Below are 18863 nucleotides of genomic sequence, written 5' to 3'. Positions count from 1 at the left end.
TTCTAACAGTGGACTGTTAATGAAGCACCTGGAGCTACTGTAGTGAAGTGCTATTTCCAAAATATTATGCAAAAAGTTATTCTTCATGAGGAATAAAAATTGCTTGCTATAAGCAATTCCAAATTATTGTGAAAAAAATGCTTTTCATAAAATAGCAAAAAAGGTCTGTTGTTTAATTAATCTTCACAAAACAAGTTGGTTATTTCAGCTCTAGACAAAAAGGTCAGAACAGTTCAAGGGTTAGTATATACCACAGTGTGTACCTGGGAGGGAGGATACTCTGAAGTGTTCCAGCTATAAGTCATTGGCCACAGGAACGCGGCATGGCAGGACCACGCAGCTTATAACTGTACGTGGTATCAGCTACAGCTACGCTCCACTTCATGCAGGTGGTCTGCCTTCAGCCCTGGCTGCATTTTTAACCGATAGAAGCCAAACACAGCGAGGTTGTATGGAATAGTGTGCCCTCACCATGAGAGCCTGGGCTAGCCCAGAGATCAGTTTGGAAGCCTGGAGATGGTGCAAACAGAACTTGTAAGAGATCCTTCTGTAAAGACTCCTGTAGACCACTGTTGCTCCTAACACTTTCTCTTAGCTTTTTGTTCACCTTTTACTCATGGCATTTTAAATGGGAAATGATCCAATTCATGCAACTGTTTCTTTCTCTTCTTACCATAAATGAACGTTCTTGAATGTTGACATGCACTGTACTTCCCCAGATTACTCAATAGAAGATTACTTCCAAAACAAACCTGTTACAAACTTTACTCCTCCTCTTCCCATCTACTTTATATTCCCCGTGACTGTTCCAGACTCAGAGCATTCAAGCAACTGCCAGGCAGCAGCCATGGGCCCTCCCCGGCCTGTGGTGCACGCTGCGGTGTTTGCCCTGGCAGCCCTTCAGGCCCTGGCCTCAGACACCTTCATTGCAGCCGTGTACGAGCACGCCGTCATCCTGCCACGTGCCGCTCATAAGACAGTTTCTCCTGAAGATGCTTTGGCCCTGATGAACAGGAACATGGACATCTTGGAAGGAGCCATCAGGGAAGCAGCCCAGCAGGTACGAGATGTATCCTGAGTGGTGTTAATCGTGTGTTCTCCTCCCGCTGACACCTCCCCCCCACCCCGGGGATGCATTGATGGAGACTTCTTAACAGAGCCTCTTCTGCCAGGGCGCGCACATCATTGTGACTCCTGAGGATGGCATTTATGGCTGGGTTTTCACAAGAGAAGCCATCTACCCGTACCTGGAGGACATTCCTGATCCAGAGGTGAACTGGATTCCCTGTACTGATCCCACAAGGTGATTCCTTCTGCAGCGGTTTGTATGGTTTTAAACTGGTGTCCCATGGAGTTGTCAGGTGCTCCTAACAAATGCCTAAGAACTGATGAATTTTTTAATCTCTTAAAGATCCCAAATGCTGTATAAATTAAATGCTTCAAAAAGAACTCTTAATTAAATGTAATTGAAATATGCAAGCTAAAAAGCATTGAGACCACTTCACTTTTGAAAATTAGAAAAGGAGGAAAATGATGAAATTTTAGGCAACATCATAATTTTGAAATCATGCAAAAGCTTACCACTTCTGACTACTCGAGAAAGTTTTCTGTAACTATAAACCAGTTAATTATCATGGCAAAAGCATAGATTAAACGAGGTGATTCGGATCTCAGCTCATGTGGCTGGGGTGATTTCTTAATCAAATAGCACAAAATATTTCTCTAGATTTGAATGAAATGCCTTTTAGAAATCCAACTGCTTGCACAGTCTGCTATGGCACACCAGGCTGCTCTGAATGTGTGTCAGCAGGGGACACCAACGGGATAAGGGTTGCCTCTAAACTAAGATTTAGTATTCTTCTGTTCTGGGGCTTTATGAAGCAAGATTTCAAGAGTCCTCGGGTCTGTAAATGTTGTGACCACTCTTTACCAATGGTTTATAGACAGCTGCCTTAAACAGAGTGAAGAGTTTTTAAAAAGGTATTTTGAAACTGAGACTCAGATTTGCCTGAAAATTAATATTTAAGTTATTACCTATATATTGACTTTTTTTCTTCTCCCTTGTTTTCTGAAGCTGTCCATATCTTTGTATGTATGTTAGCTGAGAATTATATCCACACAGAAAATAGCTGCTTGGCCTCAATAAGGGTACAGGAAAGAAGAGCACAGGGAGCCCATTTTTTAAAGCTAAAAGACACCAGGAATTTAAAATGATGCTATGAACAGAGAGGAGAAAAAGAACAGAAGCCATCTATCCCTTTTACACCACCTGGGGATATGCAGTTAGTGGAATAGTAAGTTTGAATCCATTCCTCATCCAAACTTAAACTTGTAATTTTGTTGTTGATGTTTTTGCTTGTTTAATCAAAAACACCTTAGATTTGCTCCGGCACCAGTGCTGGAACGTCTCAGCTGCATGGCCAGGAATAACTCCATCTATGTGGTTGCAAACATTGGGGACAAGAAGTCGTGCAATTCCAGTGATCCCAGCTGCCCCAGTGACGGTCGCTACCAGTACAACACCAATGTTGTCTTTGACTCGGAAGGGAAACTGGTGGCTCGTTACCACAAGGTAAAGACGCACTTCGGCATCCCCCTGTAGTTGATCATCAGTATGCTTTTCATCTCTGGCACCAATTTCAGCAGGTTTATACAATAATGTTAGGCAATTGTAGAGTGACAGCCAATCTAATGCAAGGCTCTTGTGGCCAGAGGGAAGAGCAGGCAAACACTTGATCCATCGGGCAGCGTTCCCAGGAGCACCACAGCTGCAGAAGGCATGCTGGCTATCAAATGCCTCAAAGCTACATTAATGAGAGCAAACTGGAATGAAACATTGGCACAGTTGGCCATGCTCAGTAAATGTTAGCTGGTTCTCAGCACAGTTTTAGCCAAACCAGGCAGCGCTTTCCCAGGTGATGCCTTGGCAGCATTTAGCAGTTAGCATTTGCTCAGCACTGCTGCCAGTAGACAGCAGGGATGCATTCAACCCATGCTCAACAGACCTCTGGGTGAGGGTTTTACCTCCTTTGATTCCCAGTTGCCACTGAGCCTCCTCAAGAGATCTCCAGTGGCTATGGAGGGACCTTTGAGATACAGATAACTACCTTTACCCAAAGGAATCTCAACCCACAGTTTTGCTTTAATCTCAGATAAAAAAGTGGCAGCTAGTAATATTGCCTTATTTTTAGTTTCTGATATGCCATTTTCTTTGCCTCCAGTACAACCTATTTAGACAAGAAACACAGTTTAATTACCCTAAAGAGCCAGAAGCTGTCACCTTCGAGACACCCTTTGGGAAGTTTGGCATTTTCACTTGCTTCGATATCCTTTTCCGGGAGCCTGCTGTGGTGCTGGTGAGTGAGCTCCAGGTGGACACGGTGCTCTTCCCTACGGCCTGGATGAACGTCCTGCCCTTTCTGACTGCCGTGGAGTTTCACTCTGCCTGGGCTATGGGCATGAGAGTCAATTTATTGTCAGCAAATACTCACAACATCAGAATGTCTATGACAGGTGAGTTGCTTTGGGGAAAAGGGGAATAGTCTTCATAGTACAGGATTCAGAAGCAGGCAACATTTTTAAAATAGTTTTAAAATAGCGAAGTCTCTGGAAAATAGTATTTCAAGAAGATTAAAAATATTCTTGATGTTGTATTGAATGTAGTAAACCACTACTGGCAAGAAAATGTTAAAAGTTCAGGGAGAGGTAAAATTAGAATGACATTAAATTTTGGTATTTCAAAAGCAAGGTTTTCTTTCAGAAATGGCACAAAGGTTCAGTTAAATGTTCACCCTCTTCTTTAGAGGCAGCATTTTTTTGGTTTTTTGTTTTTTGTTTTTTGTTTTTTTTTTTTTAAATTTCAATCAACAGTTAAATGGATAAAAATGTTTTAAACAGAACTTAATAACAAAAAAAAAAGAGGAATTCTCCTTTTTATTGAATAAAACATTTTCAGATTTTTGTTGCTGCTGAAAAATTTGAGATGATATATTTTGGTTTGATCCAAATAGATATCTACTGCCATTTTTTTTCTGTTAACTGAGAAAACATTGTTCTAGCTGCATATGTAACTACTCCCCAAAGCAGAAGTGAAAGCCACAAAGGAACATTTTTGTCTGCCGTTAAGACACTGTGTTGAATTTGGGCACTGCTCTAGGTTTCCTTTTATGAAATGTAATTATGCCCACAGTTTCCTTCTTGGCATATATGTCACTTCCAGAGCTCTAATTTCTGTCATAATTAATCTAAGTTGTTAAAAATATATATGGCCTTGTGTGAAATTGCCTCTGAAGGCTCAGATTCAAGATTCAGTGAAGCACAAAACCTTTGGATTTTAGATTTTTATTTTTTAACTATGATGTGTATTTTAGTGTCTCCACGCTTTAAAGTTCTTCCACAGTTCTCATTAACGAGTTGTCTGAAGATAGCCTCATGTTTACAGGTGACAGAGCCCACGGTGCCACCCACCAGGAGGTGGTGACGGTGGGCGCCGTGCGTGTCGTTTGCAGGGAGCGGGCTGTTCACGCCCGGCGGAGCGGCTGCCTACTACTACAACAGTGAGACAGAGGAGGGACGTCTCCTGGTAGCCGAGCTGAGTGCACGACCCCGTCTTTCTCCCACCTACCCTCCTGCTGTCAACTGGAGCTCATACGCTACAAGCGTCAAAAACTTTACAGAAGATAACACTTTTCTGGGAGCTGTCCGGCGTGATATATTCACTTTCAGTGAACTCAAGCACGAAGATGGAAATTATACAGTTTGCCAGAAGGACCTCTGCTGTCATTTGACCTATAGGATGTCAAACAAGAACAATGATGAAATTTATGTACTTGGTGCATTTGATGGGCTTCATGGTTCTGTCATAAAATACCATTGGCAGGTAATCTGTTCAGAAGGGTTGAGAATGGGTTGTATATGCCAAAATTAACGAATCATTCCAAAATACTTGTTCATTCCTGCATCATAAGAAATTTTCTTTCTAACAAGTCCAGCTCTTGATTATTGAAATCCTACTGCATGTTACTTTTCTGTATCCTCTCACCACAGGTATGCACGCTGCTCAAGTGTAGGAGCACAGACCTGAGCACATGCGGGCAGCCGGTGGAGACTGCGCAGACCAAGTTTGACATGTTCTCCCTCAGCGGCACGTTTGGCACTAACTACGTCTTTCCAGAAGTCTTATACAGCGGGGTGCAGCTGGCCCCTGGGGAATTTGAGGTAATGGGGCACTCTGGAGCTGTTTGACATGAGGTTTTCCAGGCCGTGGTACTGGAAGGGAAACTGCTATGGCAGCTAAGTCGGAACCACTTCGGTTCTATAGAACATAACTCAAGAGGACATTTAAATGCATGGATTGAGTTCATCCTCATTGAGAAGAACATATAGATGCTAAGGCTGAGAATCTCTTCAGTGTTTTCTTTAGCAAGTATGCATTCCCATTTCACAGCCCGAAGCTATAAATAGCAGCTTTCAATTAGTAATGAGTATTATGCATAAGGATAGAGATCCAATGCAGTTAAAAATACTGAAAGGTATTTTTAAGGGGTTTGTCAGTTTTATTACTTTTTTACATGGAACTTCATATATTTCTGTCAAAATATGTTTCCATTCATAAACTTCAGATTACATTTATGTAAAAGACTAGATGAAATCTTTATTGATTTGTAAGAGTTGTTTAATAGCTTTCAAGAGACAATGAAGTCAGCAAAAAAGGCTTGTAGAGCTTTAGAGGAAACAAGTTTATCTTATCATATACGTGCGTATTGACTGGCACAGAGGCTCTTTAAAAGTTACAGGTACCCATAGTTTGTGTACAATGATTTTAGACATATCTGTAAAAAGTAGCTAAGAAAAGCACCATATATCCAGTATACTGCAATTCTCTTTACTTCCATCTGGAAATTGTTTAGGGGTCTACAAATCAAAAAAGATTTAATATTACTGTCCTAGATATAACCTGCATCACCGTGTACAAGTAACTAATGAAAACATAACAAACCAGCTATTGCCACTCTCGTATTCTTATGAGATGGAGGAAATGATCTTTCTTACAAAGATGGAGCTGGAGGGACTGTAAAGACTTTCAGGTCCAAGGAAATGTGTGAAGGCAGTGGCAGAGCTGAGCATGATACTTCAATTTTCTGAGCTCTGTTTCAGTGCCTGAAGTGCAGGGACATTTCCATGCATGAGACAGAGGATTGTCTTTAAAAAGTGCTGTATATAATTATTTGACCTCTAAGGCCTATCCCTTCTGTGCCATGCAATACTTCCACTCTGTTAGTGGGTAATAGAATCACTCTTTCTCTTTTCAACTAGGTGCTACCTGATGGACGTCTGGAAAGTAAGAATAGCACATCAAAACCACTCTTAACAGCAACGCTTTTTGGAAGACGTTATGAAAAGGACCTGAAGCATCCCCTGCGAAACTCCCCATAATGCAACTCCTTAACTGTTACACAGTCAGCATAGACAAGATGAGAATTTCCCATGGTGATCCATGAGCTCCTCATGATTTGTGGCAGTTATCCTGTATCATTCCTGTTCTATATCTTACACTTCTGCTTAGCAGCTGTGGCGGTTGAGTTTATTTAGGAGAAAGAGATGTGAACACTCTGTTGTGTACCTATATCAGTGGTACATCATTTAAATAGTGCTTGAGCCAATGCAATTATTATTTATGCTCAGTCACATGAAGTCTCTGATTAGAATATTTTTTTTTCAAAGATATAATGTAGGTTGCCAGGATAATGCTAGTCAGACACTGATACTGAAATATGTGAAATGTGAAGTTTGCCAATTTACTGCTGAACAAATCTTCCCCAAAGAAGCCTTGTTGTCCCTTCCGCCCCTTCCTGTTTTTCAGACTGCATGAACGCTGCATGAATAAGTGTCCATGTTCCTCAGCCTTACACACCATTCAGCAGGGCCTTCCTAATGCTCAATGGGCCTTGATGACATTCAGACCAAGGTACTTTACAATGAAGAAAAAAACAGATTTAAAATGGTTTTAGGTGTAGCCTCAGAGAGAGAAAGTGGTTTTCCACACAGACACCACGTCTGCTTGGTAAAGGATCTTCAGTTCTGCAGTCCCTCTAAGCTTGCATGTCACACCTGGCATGCATGGCGTACACATGCTGGGTCCAAGCATTTCAGATCAGACTTACCATATAAACATAGTATACTAGAACATTCCACTGGATATTTGTAAAATTTCTTCGGAACTGTGAAAATGAAGGAAATATGTAATGTTTTAGTACCCGAGACACATTTGACCATGTAGTGTGAGAAATGTGCATTATTTGGGACTTCCAGCCATTATTATATCTTTGTCGCATTAACTGGGACATGTGAAACTTGGCAGCCCTGGGCCTGGTTTATATCTACCATGTTCTGCAGCAAACAGGCCTCATTTCACCACGTATGCCTTGGAGTGGTCCCTGCCTTAATATTTATCCCATAGTCTTTTGTACCTGCTGCCCTTCACATCACTGGCATACAGCATGCACTATGCTTAGCATTGAGCTGCCCTAACTATGGCACATAAGAAAAACTCTGTGGCTTCCCACCACAAGCACACCAACATACGTTATCCAGAATTTGTTGTAATCCTCTGATTTCTGTTTACCTTGTGGTGCTGGTTCTCAGCACCCAACTTTGGAGGTTCTTCCTAGGATTTGTTTCATCCTGGAAATAAAACATCTGAGCTCATATTCAGGGGAGGGACTGTGCTATTTGGGAGTAGTTATTCAAACCTGCAAGCCCTCAAGGTTGTGCTTCCTTGTGGCTTGTCTAGCATCTCACCCTTTTCTCACCTGGCCTATGGTTGTAACCCAGGACAGTCCTTCATCAAACAGGTTTTAGTCAAGAGAGAAGTTGGCTCCCCAGTGGCAGTACTGTTGGGTGTGTAGTGGGTACAGGGTCCATAATATCCAGATGTAGAAGACCATGCTGTTGGGTGGGAGCTGATCCCTGCTCCCCGAGCCAGTTTGGTACACTCCAGGAACCTCTTCTCTGGTTTGTAACTGGCAGCAGTTTCTGAAGGGCAAACAAGAATAAGCATGCTGGTTGTGAAGATCTGCAGCGTCATCATGTTGACCATGTAGGTCCATTGATTTTCACTGGGGTCACACACATATAGTGAGAAGTGTCTCTGCAGCTGAGCAGCCAGGAGCTTTGCCTTGGGGGTGGTTCCCAAGGTGGTGCTTTCCCATCCATCCTCCGAGTGCTGCTCACTCATCCATGTGCCCCTAAAGAGGTAAAAGAGTAGCCAGTGCCTCACAAATGCTCTGAGAAAGGCAAGTGCTACCCTGACATTCAAACTCCAATACTGAAAATGACCTTAAAATTTTAAAAAGGCTGCTTCCTGCAGCCCTCTTACCACACAGGTGCTGAAAGAGCAGCAAACTCCAGGGACCTCCTTCTTATGAACCCTGCCACTCACCTCTATCTCTTACTCAGCTGCACCTTCAGCACTTCGGGCAAAATATGCTTTTATTAACCTGCCTAGATTTGCTAGCATGGGGAAAAAAAAAAAAAGTGAGAGGGGGGAAAAAAAAAGAGGAACTTCTGTAGCTGCATGTGAACGTAATTTAACTTCTGTTTTTGTTGCAGTCAAATCACCTGACTAAAATATTATTTCACTGGTTGGCATCAATAGCTTTACATGTTAATCTTAAAAAAAAAAAAAAAGAGGATTTTTGGGACATTTTAGATGTTCCATGCTTCACAGATCATCAGTGTCACTCTCAAAACAGCATTTTGCAAGATGTTCATACTCTAAATCCTGAGTATTTCATGCATTCCAAATGGACATGAAATTTATAAAAATCTTTCTGAAGCTGGAGAAAAATGCAACAAATCCCATTCACCTAGAAGAGTTTATGTTGAATTCTAAGAAAGTTAACCAGCTATGCACTTATCTTCCCACCTGCTAGGTAGAAATTAGAAAAGAGAGAATTTAGTTCATCTTTTGGGAAATAAATAAACAAACAAACAAACAAATAAATAGCCTCTCCTATGTTTTCCTTAGGGGAAAGTATTTGAGTTTCTGAAAGAACAAGAGTGTTTGCTGACTCTGGGATAGATATGCCAAAGAAGAATCAAATTATTTTTTAATGTAATTCATGTCAGTGACTCCACCCCATAAGCTACTCCAGATGGTATCCTCATGAACTCCATCCTTCTCGGAACTGGAAAAGCTTTCTCTTCTCTTGTCAATACTCTTCCCTGATGGTGGCCAAAGCAAACAAGACACTCCTTTACACAGTGTCTCTGATCGTACAGAGGGAAAAACAAGTCCTTAATAGGTTTTACTGATGCAAGACTTCAGATGAAGGTAGAAAAATACTGCATTAAAATAAATGTAATCCAAATCTTATGGCTGACTTAAGTAAGACTGGTAACACCTTTGGGAAAACTTAAGCTCTGGGTAAAATCTAATGTATTATATTGTCCACATTGAATTAAAGCAAGCAGACCTTGAGCAACAGTAGAGTGACAGAATCATAATAATCTGTTATTTTTAAGAGAACAGGACACTACAGCCTTGTTCTTGTACACATATCTTAATCATTATAACCTCAAGTTATCCATTAAATAGCATGGACCAGTGAGGCACAGTCAGAGATTGTACAACTATTAGCCACGATAATACAATACTAAACGTTTATGAACAACTCGTGTTATCACATGTGAATTACTGGCAGTAATCATTCCTAAGTACACAGATTCAGTGCAGATTTAGTGGATGACAGACAGAATGGCCATGACCTGTGTTTGAGGTGAAGAATTCATATATTTCTAATTAACCAAGAATCAAACTCTAGCCCCACCTCATCCAGATATTGTTTGCCATGTCACTGTCCACCATCAAGGCAGGAAAACTGAAAAAGAGCAATAACTTGCAAAGGTTAATAAAGACATCAGTAATTATTATAAGGCTTACCACAGCTAATATAGGAATGCTTCTCAGGCTTATGGAAGTCTGTAACATGTCATGGAGCCCAACACAGAAGTAATTACAGCACACCTTCTAAAAATGAACCTCCCAAAAACTGATGCTGTAGACAAACAGCACTTCCTACAGAAGCCACGGATATCCATAACAGTCTTACCTAGTGTCTACCTGTGTATCAGCTAGAAAAGCTAGAGATGACTGGTCTTGGTGAAGCAGAACCTTAGCTTATTGACAGCAATATCTTAATTCATCTATCAGTTTAGAAAACAATTGAGAATTAACAAAGGCACTTGTAGCCTCCATCTGTAAAAGTATTAAAATATTTACTGCAACCATTCGATATTTTAAGTTTGTAAGTCATACTCCATTGTCTGTTCAGATATTCTCACGGCAGTAGTGAATTTGCACTAGAAATATATACAATATAAAAAGCACACTGTAGTTACATGATTTTAACTCTGCCTATCCATCATCATTTACTGCTTTTAACATTAATGTGGATTTTGATGACCTCCTAGCCTTGTAGCAGTGATGCTGTAAGGATGCAGGAGTAAAAAGAAGTGTAGGAAGGAGTTAATATTTTTTAATGGCAGAACAACACCAACTAAAATTGGAATAATCTGATACTGTGGATACTGAAGTTTACTACACATTCTATTAATTGAAATTACTCAACTATTTCAATTGAAATTGAAGCTATGAAATAGAATTGACAATAAAATATTTGTCTGTAATGTAATTCTTAACTAAAACAAAGAAGGAAAAGACATAAAAATATGGAAAGATATTTCACCATATAGACCACAATAGCTTTCAAATACCACTGAAATTTATATTTTATATTTTATAATTTAATATTTATAATTTATTTTTTAATTTATAAAAATCTTTCTGAAGCTGGAGAAGAATGCAACAAATCCTATTCACCTAGAAGAGTTTATGGTGAATTCTAAGAAAGCTAACCAGCTATGCACTTATCTTCCCATCTGCTAGGTAGAAATTAGAAAAGAGATTTCAGTAATGAAAATTACTACACACAGGTGTAGCTGCTTTTCATGAAAGCTGTGTTGACTTTTTGAGGAATTATAAGCATTAGTGAAGAGCTAAAACTTGGCAAAGAGCTGGACTAATTGTTTGCATGAGGACTACCATGTGCTAAGACGTGAGGTTCATATCTGGGCCTCAAAGCCTAATTCCTTCAATTGTCTAGAACCTTTGGAAAACAAAATTTCAGCTTCTGTTTCAGGTGTAACATAAACATATGCCCACTGCTTGATATCATTTTGTGATGAGTATTCATGGGAAAAAAAGCACAAGGAAGTCTCATAGTTTCAGAGAAAACTGAAGTGCTGCAAAGCCTTAATGATCATCTAGTGGCTTGAGCAATTCCAGTGATTTTGAACCCTCACTGTTAATGCAGGAACTTTGTGTTTGAATTCTTTTTCTTCCTCACAGACACCAACCACCAAAAATATCCAGCTCAGTTTAATTTTCAGGCAAAACTTCCCTAGTAATTTCTGTCAAATTTATGAATAGCTTTGAAAAGATCAAAACATCATTCTGAAACATTTATGAAAATCTTAGGGAAAATATACAATAACAAGAAGCTTTAACATTTTAGCACCAAGTCCCTTAAATTGAGCAAAAAGAATAGAGTGAACTTTAGGCCTAGTGAGGTAGTCACTGCTATATTATATACTTTGTTGGATATACTCCCCAATCCTTGCCAGAGACCTTCCAAAGTTTTTCATATAGCATTTATTATTGTGCTAGCTAAATACTGCTATCTAACATGCTCTCTCTTTTTCCTTTTTTCAGTTTGTCTCCACTAAGAGCCAAACATCTTAACCTAATGATCTTTTCATTGAGGTCTGATAAAGGCAAAAGGCAACAGTGAGGTAGATATACTACTACTAAAATCAATGTTGGTACGTCAGTTTACATCTGCTGATCATGCATCTGCAGAGAAAGGGATGTTCTACATTTATTTTTGAATTCAGACAGCTGGACTCTGTCTTCTTTTCAGTCTACCCTGCATGGTAGCCCTCACACCACTTAGCAGGGCCTGGCCAGGGTTGGAAGCCATTGGCTCTGCCCAGGAGAGATCCTATAGATGGTGATCCATATAGCTTCTACCTTGGCAGCAGTTAGGTTCACCGGCCCCATAGAATTCCTAATACTTTGTTTTGTCACCCAGCTGGCAAACTGAACTGTACAAAAATTGGTCCAAAATGTACAAACATTTGTTTTCTTCCACCCCCTCCTTGGTTAGTAGTTGTCGTCTCTAACTTTCTCAGAGATGTTCTTACACTGAGTTGGACACAACAGGTAACATAACCAAATCTCCAACAATATGAAATTTAACAACAGCAAGTACTGGATTCTGCACCTTGGAAAGGGCAACCCTCCCACACATACAGACTGGGGAATGAGAGGCTGGAGAGCAGCCCCACAGAAAGGGATCTGGGGGTTCTGGTCAATGGCAAGTTGAACATGAGCTGGTAGTGTGCCCTGGCAGCCAAGAGGGCCAGCCATGTCTTAGGGTGCATGAAGTACAGCATTGCTAGCCAGTTGAGGGAAGGGATTGTCTTGCTCTGCTCTGGTGCCACCTCACCTCAAGTACTGTGTGAAGTTTTGGGCACAACACTTTAAGAAGGACATAAAATTATTAGAGAGTGTCCAAAGGAGGGCTACGAAAATGGTGAAGGCTCTAGAGAGCAAGACGTATGAGGAGCAGCTGAGGCCCCTTGGTTTGTTTGGCCCCGAGCAGAGCAGGCTGAGGGGAGGCCTCATGGCGGCCTGCAGCTCCCTCACGAGGGGAGCGGAGGGGCAGGCGCTGAGCTCTGCTCTCTGGGGACAGCGACAGGACCCGAGGGCACGGCATGGGGCTGGGACAGGGGAGGGTCAGGCTGGGGGTTAGGGAAAGGTTCTGCACCCAGAGGGTGGTCGGGCACTGGGACAGGCTGCCCAGGGCAGTGGTCACAGCACTGGTGTTCAAAAATGTTCAGACAATGCTCTCAGACATATGGTTTAATTTTTGGGTGGTCCTGTGTGGAGCCAGGAGTTGGACTCGATGATCCTTGTGGGTCCCTTGCAATTTGGGATATACCGTGATTCCAAATTGCAAAAGCACGTTATAATCCATTCATGGAAAGTTATTGTTTGAAAGAATAATAATTATGTTTGCCCAAGCAGAAATCAAATATATCTGACACTGAGATAAAAAAGGGAAGAGCAAGCTATTAAAACACAGCCATTAATGCACAATGATGTACTTCCTGGTAGCTAGACTGAAAGATAGAAAGGTTTGGCAGGTGTGGGTAAAAGTACATGTATGGTGCCTTTCATAACAGATGTCATTTAGCTATACCTCAAGAGTATCAGATGGCTTTATTTACAAAGACCAGAGTTTTAAAACAATAAAACTTAAGTTTGATCATTTACATTGCTTAGCAACAGGTTTAAACATTCATTTTTGTTGAAGACTTCCTAAGCCTTTCTTTAATGTTGTACTAAACATTCAGATTGTTTATTCATGTTAACATTAGCCTCTGTTTGCAGGGATTCTTCCAAGTTCAGCGTTAGACTAAATCAAAAGTAGGCATGCAACCTCTCTCATTTGGGGTTCCTACAACAGTTACTTCATGTAACCTCTCTTGGATTTTACCAAGAGAGTCTTACAATGCCAGTTGTTTTTTACTGAATCTTTTCTTACAGATCATTGCTCTTCTTTCACCAAGGATGCAACACATAGCCCTCCTTGATTTTCTAAGGCTTATCATTTGATGATATCTTGATATCTTATGAACATTTGGCATAGCAGCACTTCCACAAACTAAGGAATAATTTGTATCCTCTTGCACAGAGGAGGAGATGAAGTGCAAATAAACTGATGTTTACAGTAGCCAAAAATAACTTGAGATGCCAGAATATATTACATATTACAAAAATACTTTATATATTTAAAAAGCATTCAAAACATTGTTATCACTGACTTCAGCTGTAATTGCAAGCTACTTGTAAAAATCAGCTCTTGGCGTGAACCCAGAAAATGAAGATGTTCAATGACCCACCTAATACCACGTGTTAACAGATGCATATAGAGCATGATAGAAGGGATGGAAATGAGAATAGGGACCTGTACAAGGGTCCACTTAGAGCATTAGTCCATGTGGACACACAGGGCTTGCAAGGAACAGAAGAAGCAGCAAAGGTTGCAGATGTGAATAACGTTGCTCACCGGAAAAGGGAAAACAGCAACAACAACAAAACAGAGAGACACACAGAGAGAGGGAGAGAGAGAGAGATTTACTTTTTCTTTTTTTTCCACCAACCATCACTTGCAAGAACAAAAAGTTATGCAGGCTGGTGGAGAACCATCTAAGGATGTAAACCTCCTGTTCCTGCCATCTGTTCCTTCCAGTCCCACAGGTATTGTGCAGTAGATGGCTTGCAAGCAGAAACTTGATAGCAAATAATAAATCAAATTCAAACTGAATCCATTAGGTCCTTACCTCCTATTTGGTGATCCCAAAGCATATTTAAATGACATATGGCAGCTGCTGAGGAAGGTGTTCTGGTGAAAAGTCAGACTGCCCATGCATATCTTCCTGAGATGGGGCAACAGAGGGTGGGCATGAAAGGGCCCAGCTTCTGAAGCTGGTAGTTTCTGTGTAGGTTGAACTGCTGCACCTTCAGTGCCATGGCACCAGAGATGCTCATGCACAGTGCTGCTGCTTCCTACAGCAGAAAACAACTGTAGAAGCAGAAGATGGCACAGGTAGGTTCCTCCCCTTAAAAATGGCCCACGGTGCAGCAGCGCTGGCATCTGCAGTCTGTTGGGCTTACAGATGGGCGATTAGAAACATTCAGATTTGCTCAGTGTTTCTAGGCAAACAACATGTGCCTATCATAGGCAAATCCAACATTTGTGAAAGGTGGCAGAGAGTACTGTGGAGAACAGGCTCCAGGAGATTTCTTATTGACATATAAGACTTTATGGGCCATTTTATTTTTCAGTGGCTTCCCGTAAAGCAGCCACCCTTCCAAACCAAAATGTGACATTCCAAGACCTTCCTTTCACCACGAATTGTCCCTCCTGTTCAGTCCCATGTCCCCTGTGCCACCTTGCCAGGCCCATGCTTTCTTATCTCCCTAACCTGCCCCAACACCAAGTCCCCAGGGAGACGCTGTGACCAGAGCCACACACGTTATGCTCAGGGCTCAACTCTGTCTTGTTCTCAGATACTGTTGAAGTACTGTGGTTGTGTTTTTTTTTTTTTGAAAGTCTTGGGTAGACACATCAAATTTTCTAAAATAACTCAAATTGCTAAAGCTTGTCAAAGTCTAACAAAATTGAAAGTAGAGTCCTGAGGTAGAAACCATGAGGCTATCTTAGTAGCAACACTTCAGTGCTGTTAGCTCCATCTAGACTTTAACCATAATAAACATTCGTTTTTATTTTGTATGCTTCTTTCCATGAGCCTGGCTTTAACTTATTTCAGATTCATTCATCTTTGCATATGCAACCGGCTTGTGACAGAACAGATTTATTGTCTCCTTATCTTTTCTGAATATTTAATATCTGCGTCATTCTGTTGCTGAGATGTTTCCAGCGGGCTGTAATCCAGAGTCAGACCAAAGTAGGCAGCTGCCAAGCTGTGGGCTCCATGTGGGATGAGTCACTATTGTGCTGTATTTGCAGGTTGCGCCAGTTCGTGACGAGGAAATAGCTCCTGAGCAGGTATGGTCTCACCTTCTCATATACAGATAGTTGCTAATATGCTAGTTTAGGAAATTATTATTTTTTTTTCAGTGACGAATTTTCCATGGTTAGCACTTACTCTTCTTTCTGTACTGAGCAGCAACAGCATCAACAGCAGTAAGACTTTTCTGTACTGAGCAGCAACAGCATCAACAGCAGTAAGACTTTGGTAGTGGCTCAGAGGATCATTTAAAAAGCTGTTAATTCCCAATACCTGAAAGAGGAACATAGCTAGGGGGCAAACCTCTTTTCAGGCACAGCTCTGAATGAGGAACAAGGCTCTTTGCTTTCTGTGGAGCTATTCCAGGGCCATGAGGGTGTGGAGTGACCTAGCTGGGATCCTACATGCTTGCTGCTTGCTGCCTCCCTCCTCCGTTTTTGCCTTCACATTGGAGGTGGTGTTTGGAGGCCACCAAATGCCTACAAACTGGCCACAGTCCTGAGTGTGCTGCCATGGGACTGGTGGGTGCATGGGGACAGCAGAGAGGCACAGAGAACCTGCCTTGCTTTGGCACCACGGCTCGGGGAACTTGCCAGCCCTCCCGGGGAGAGCACCAAAGGGTTGCTCCTGCCCTCCGGGGAGCTTCCTGGTGCTGGTGTCAGGGGCAGCATCTTCTGCTAATAGCATGGCTATAAAAGATTTACAACCCTCCCTGTGCAGAGAGAGTTTCTTGGTTTTGGACAGATGTGTTTTGCACTGCTGTAGAAACATTTTTTTCTTGCTGGAATCTCTTACTCCTCTGTGCATTTCAGAGTTGCATTTATCTCATTTTGGGGGCTAACCCTAAAAAATACACTTTAAGAAACTGCATAAACATCACGTTTCTCTGTATAAACAGCTATTTCTACTTGTCAAGGAAAAGTAATGTTTTGCACTGAAAAGTAAGAATATAAACAATGGAAAAAGATCTAGAGGTCTATCAACCCATCTGTTCTTTAAATTTCCCTGCTATAAATCTGGTCTAGCTTCAGATTGTCCAGAATTACACCAGGTTTGCAGCAATAATGTTCAGCTCAGTAGTTGGTACATCTTCTCATTTAACCCATATAATTAAATATTTAATTTGAATTAATGGCTTACTGGCAATTTGTGCATTTTCCACAGATTTCAAATGTACAAATGGAAACTTAAGAAGATAACTTCTTGTAATGATGTGCTTTTTATTTTCTGAGGACTGCATAAATGGTGAGTGGAGTTACATACTTTCAAAATTCCTCTTCAACCATGGGGCCATCTCAGAGCCTCCAGTAGTTTTAAATTCCTTTGAGAGATCCAGTTTTTAAAATGAACCATATGAAAATGAGAAACTTTCCTCTGTTTAATGGATACTGCAAAACAACATTTTCTGCCAAATGACCAAACCATGCCCACATAAATGCAAATAAGAGCCACAGCTGAAATCACTGCTGTCCAGCTTTTATATTATTTTTTTTTTCCCCCATGGGAACTGTTCTCACTCCTTAGCCGCATTCTGCTCCTTCCTATTTCCAGTGTCCTTTCCACATTCTTGCCAAAATTCTTCCCAAAGAAGGACAGAACCGTTTTTGAACACGTTCAGATGAGTTTGAGATCTGGAAAAAGTGCTATTTCCATTCCCTGGGATGTTGTTTTCTGTCTTTCCTGTTTTAATAATCTTATACTTATTTTTTTTTAATTTTTATTTTTTTAATGTAGGTAACCCATGTATGATAGGCTATGTGAAAACATCTCTTTTTCTGGTTTTCTCTGTATCCAAGAATCTGCAAACTAATTATTACAAAAATGTAAATCTTGCAAAAAAGAAAGCCACAGCAACAATTTTGTAGACAAGTCTTCACTTTGAATTTTGACGTATAACTGTTTTACTATAATATTACAGACTCAAAAGACTGTTGAATGGTGACTATTCATAAGTGCTCTGAGGATCCAGACATAGAGCTTGACATATATCTCTTTGATACTGTAAGACTGAGAATATTTTCATGATCCGCATCAGTATCAAGCACCAAGAAAATGCCTATATAAAGCAGAGGCACCAATAACATTAACACTTGTTACCAATATTTCTTTGTTGCTCTACATTAGTTGACAATTTGACCTGCTTAAATAGTTAATTATCTTGGCATCTTAGAAACTGCTACATTCATTTCACTAAGCATGCTATTACACACCACCCCTGTCCATACTTGCAGCTTTCTCCTTCTCCCTTAGCCACCTGAGATTTTAGTAGGAGCAGAAGGCTGGCCAGCCCCACAGCCATAGGAGGCTCTGGAGGATCAGTCTTTTCTTCTGTAGGGTGAAGTCAAGGTGAGAGCCCAGCCACACGTCAGGGGAAAAAAAAAAATCTCCTGTAGTGTGACCAGGTCCCTTTCTCTCTATTTTTCTTTTCAAAATACATTTAATTATTTTAAACTATGTAGACATTACTGGTAGTCAGCTAGAGAGCAAACGTGGCTTTCTCCAGGGGTTCTACACTCAAAATGGCTGCTCTCAAGTTTGTTGTTTGAACTTCCTCTCCACCAGCATATTCCAATGATAACTGCACAACACAGGCAAACAAGATATGACTGTCGTAAAGCTATCTGATGAATATAATAACCCTACAACATATCATTTTTATCATCAGGTTTTGAGCTCTTCCTCCTCATTTTATTCACCTCCCTTAGGACTCCTAACCCTTCCGTAGCCCTGAGAAAATTTAAAAAGAATCAAGTTGCCTAGTGGAGAAATGTCACACGTAAGAGGAAGAATGGACAGTAAGTCAGAAACCGGAGGAAAGCACCCACTGGCCAGACTAAAAATACGATTGTGAATGGAGGCAGGAAAGAAAAAAGAAAAGGAAAAGGAAAAGGAAAGTAAAAGGAAAGTAAAAGGAAAGGAAAAAGGAAAAGGAGAAGGGGAAGGGGAAGGGGAAGGGGAAGGGGAAGGGGAAGGGGAAGGGGAAGGGGAAGGGGAAGGGGAAGGGGAAGGGAAGGGGAAGGGGAAGGGGAAGGGAAGGGGAAGGGGAAGGGGGAAGGAAGGGGAGGGGGAGGGGGAGGGGGAGGGGGAGGGGGAGGGGAGGGGAGGGGAGGGGAGGGGAGGGGAGGGGAGGGGAGGGGAGGGGAAGGGGAAGGGGAGGGGAGGGGAGGGGAGGGGAGGGGAGGGGAGGGGAGGGGAGGGGAGGG

The 18863-nt window shown here is 41.4% G+C and overlaps 2 protein-coding genes across 5 annotated transcripts in view; both read left to right on the top strand.

Annotated features, from left to right (window-relative positions):
• Positions 1-622: 622 nt before the first annotated feature.
• On the top strand, positions 623-9466 carry LOC310896710 (pantetheinase-like). The gene is made up of 7 exons (XM_083829330.1): positions 623-1060; positions 1173-1303; positions 2380-2572; positions 3222-3513; positions 4509-4879; positions 5047-5217; positions 6316-9466. Exons 1-7 carry the CDS (start codon positions 701-703, stop codon positions 6433-6435), a joined length of 1638 nt encoding a protein of 545 aa, XP_083685456.1. The 5' UTR covers positions 623-700; the 3' UTR covers positions 6436-9466.
• Positions 9467-11700: 2234 nt separating this feature from the next.
• TAAR1 (trace amine associated receptor 1) overlaps positions 11701-18863 on the top strand; it is a 16603-nt gene continuing 9440 nt past the window's right edge. The window contains exons 1-3 of one of the 4 annotated variants that reach the window (XM_083830709.1): positions 11701-11853; positions 15660-15698; positions 16825-16905. The gene's annotated coding sequence lies outside the window, so the exon portion shown is untranslated. Of the gene's footprint in view, positions 11854-15576; positions 15699-16824; positions 16906-18325; positions 18543-18863 lie in introns of those variants that run through there. The other 3 variants (XR_014582179.1, XR_014582180.1, XM_083830708.1) reach the window with 3 other exon arrangements.

The sequence above is a fragment of the Anser anser genome (assembly GCF_964211835.1).
Source record: "Anser anser genome assembly, chromosome: 3".
In the NCBI taxonomy this organism is placed as follows: Eukaryota; Metazoa; Chordata; class Aves; order Anseriformes; family Anatidae; genus Anser; species Anser anser.
Note: the sequence above shows the minus strand (reverse complement) of the source record. Positions and strands in the feature narration are given on the sequence as shown.

Excerpts from the sequence above, each read along its gene's own strand:
- LOC310896710 (XM_083829330.1), top strand. The coding sequence starts at position 701 with ATGCACTGTACTTCCCCAGATTACTCAATAGAAGATTACTTCCAAAAC. Across the intron at positions 1,061-1,172 it reads TCAGGGAAGCAGCCCAGCAG|GGCGCGCACATCATTGTGAC; the intron begins GTACGAGATGTA and ends CTCTTCTGCCAG. Across the intron at positions 2,573-3,221 it reads TGGTGGCTCGTTACCACAAG|TACAACCTATTTAGACAAGA; the intron begins GTAAAGACGCAC and ends CTTTGCCTCCAG.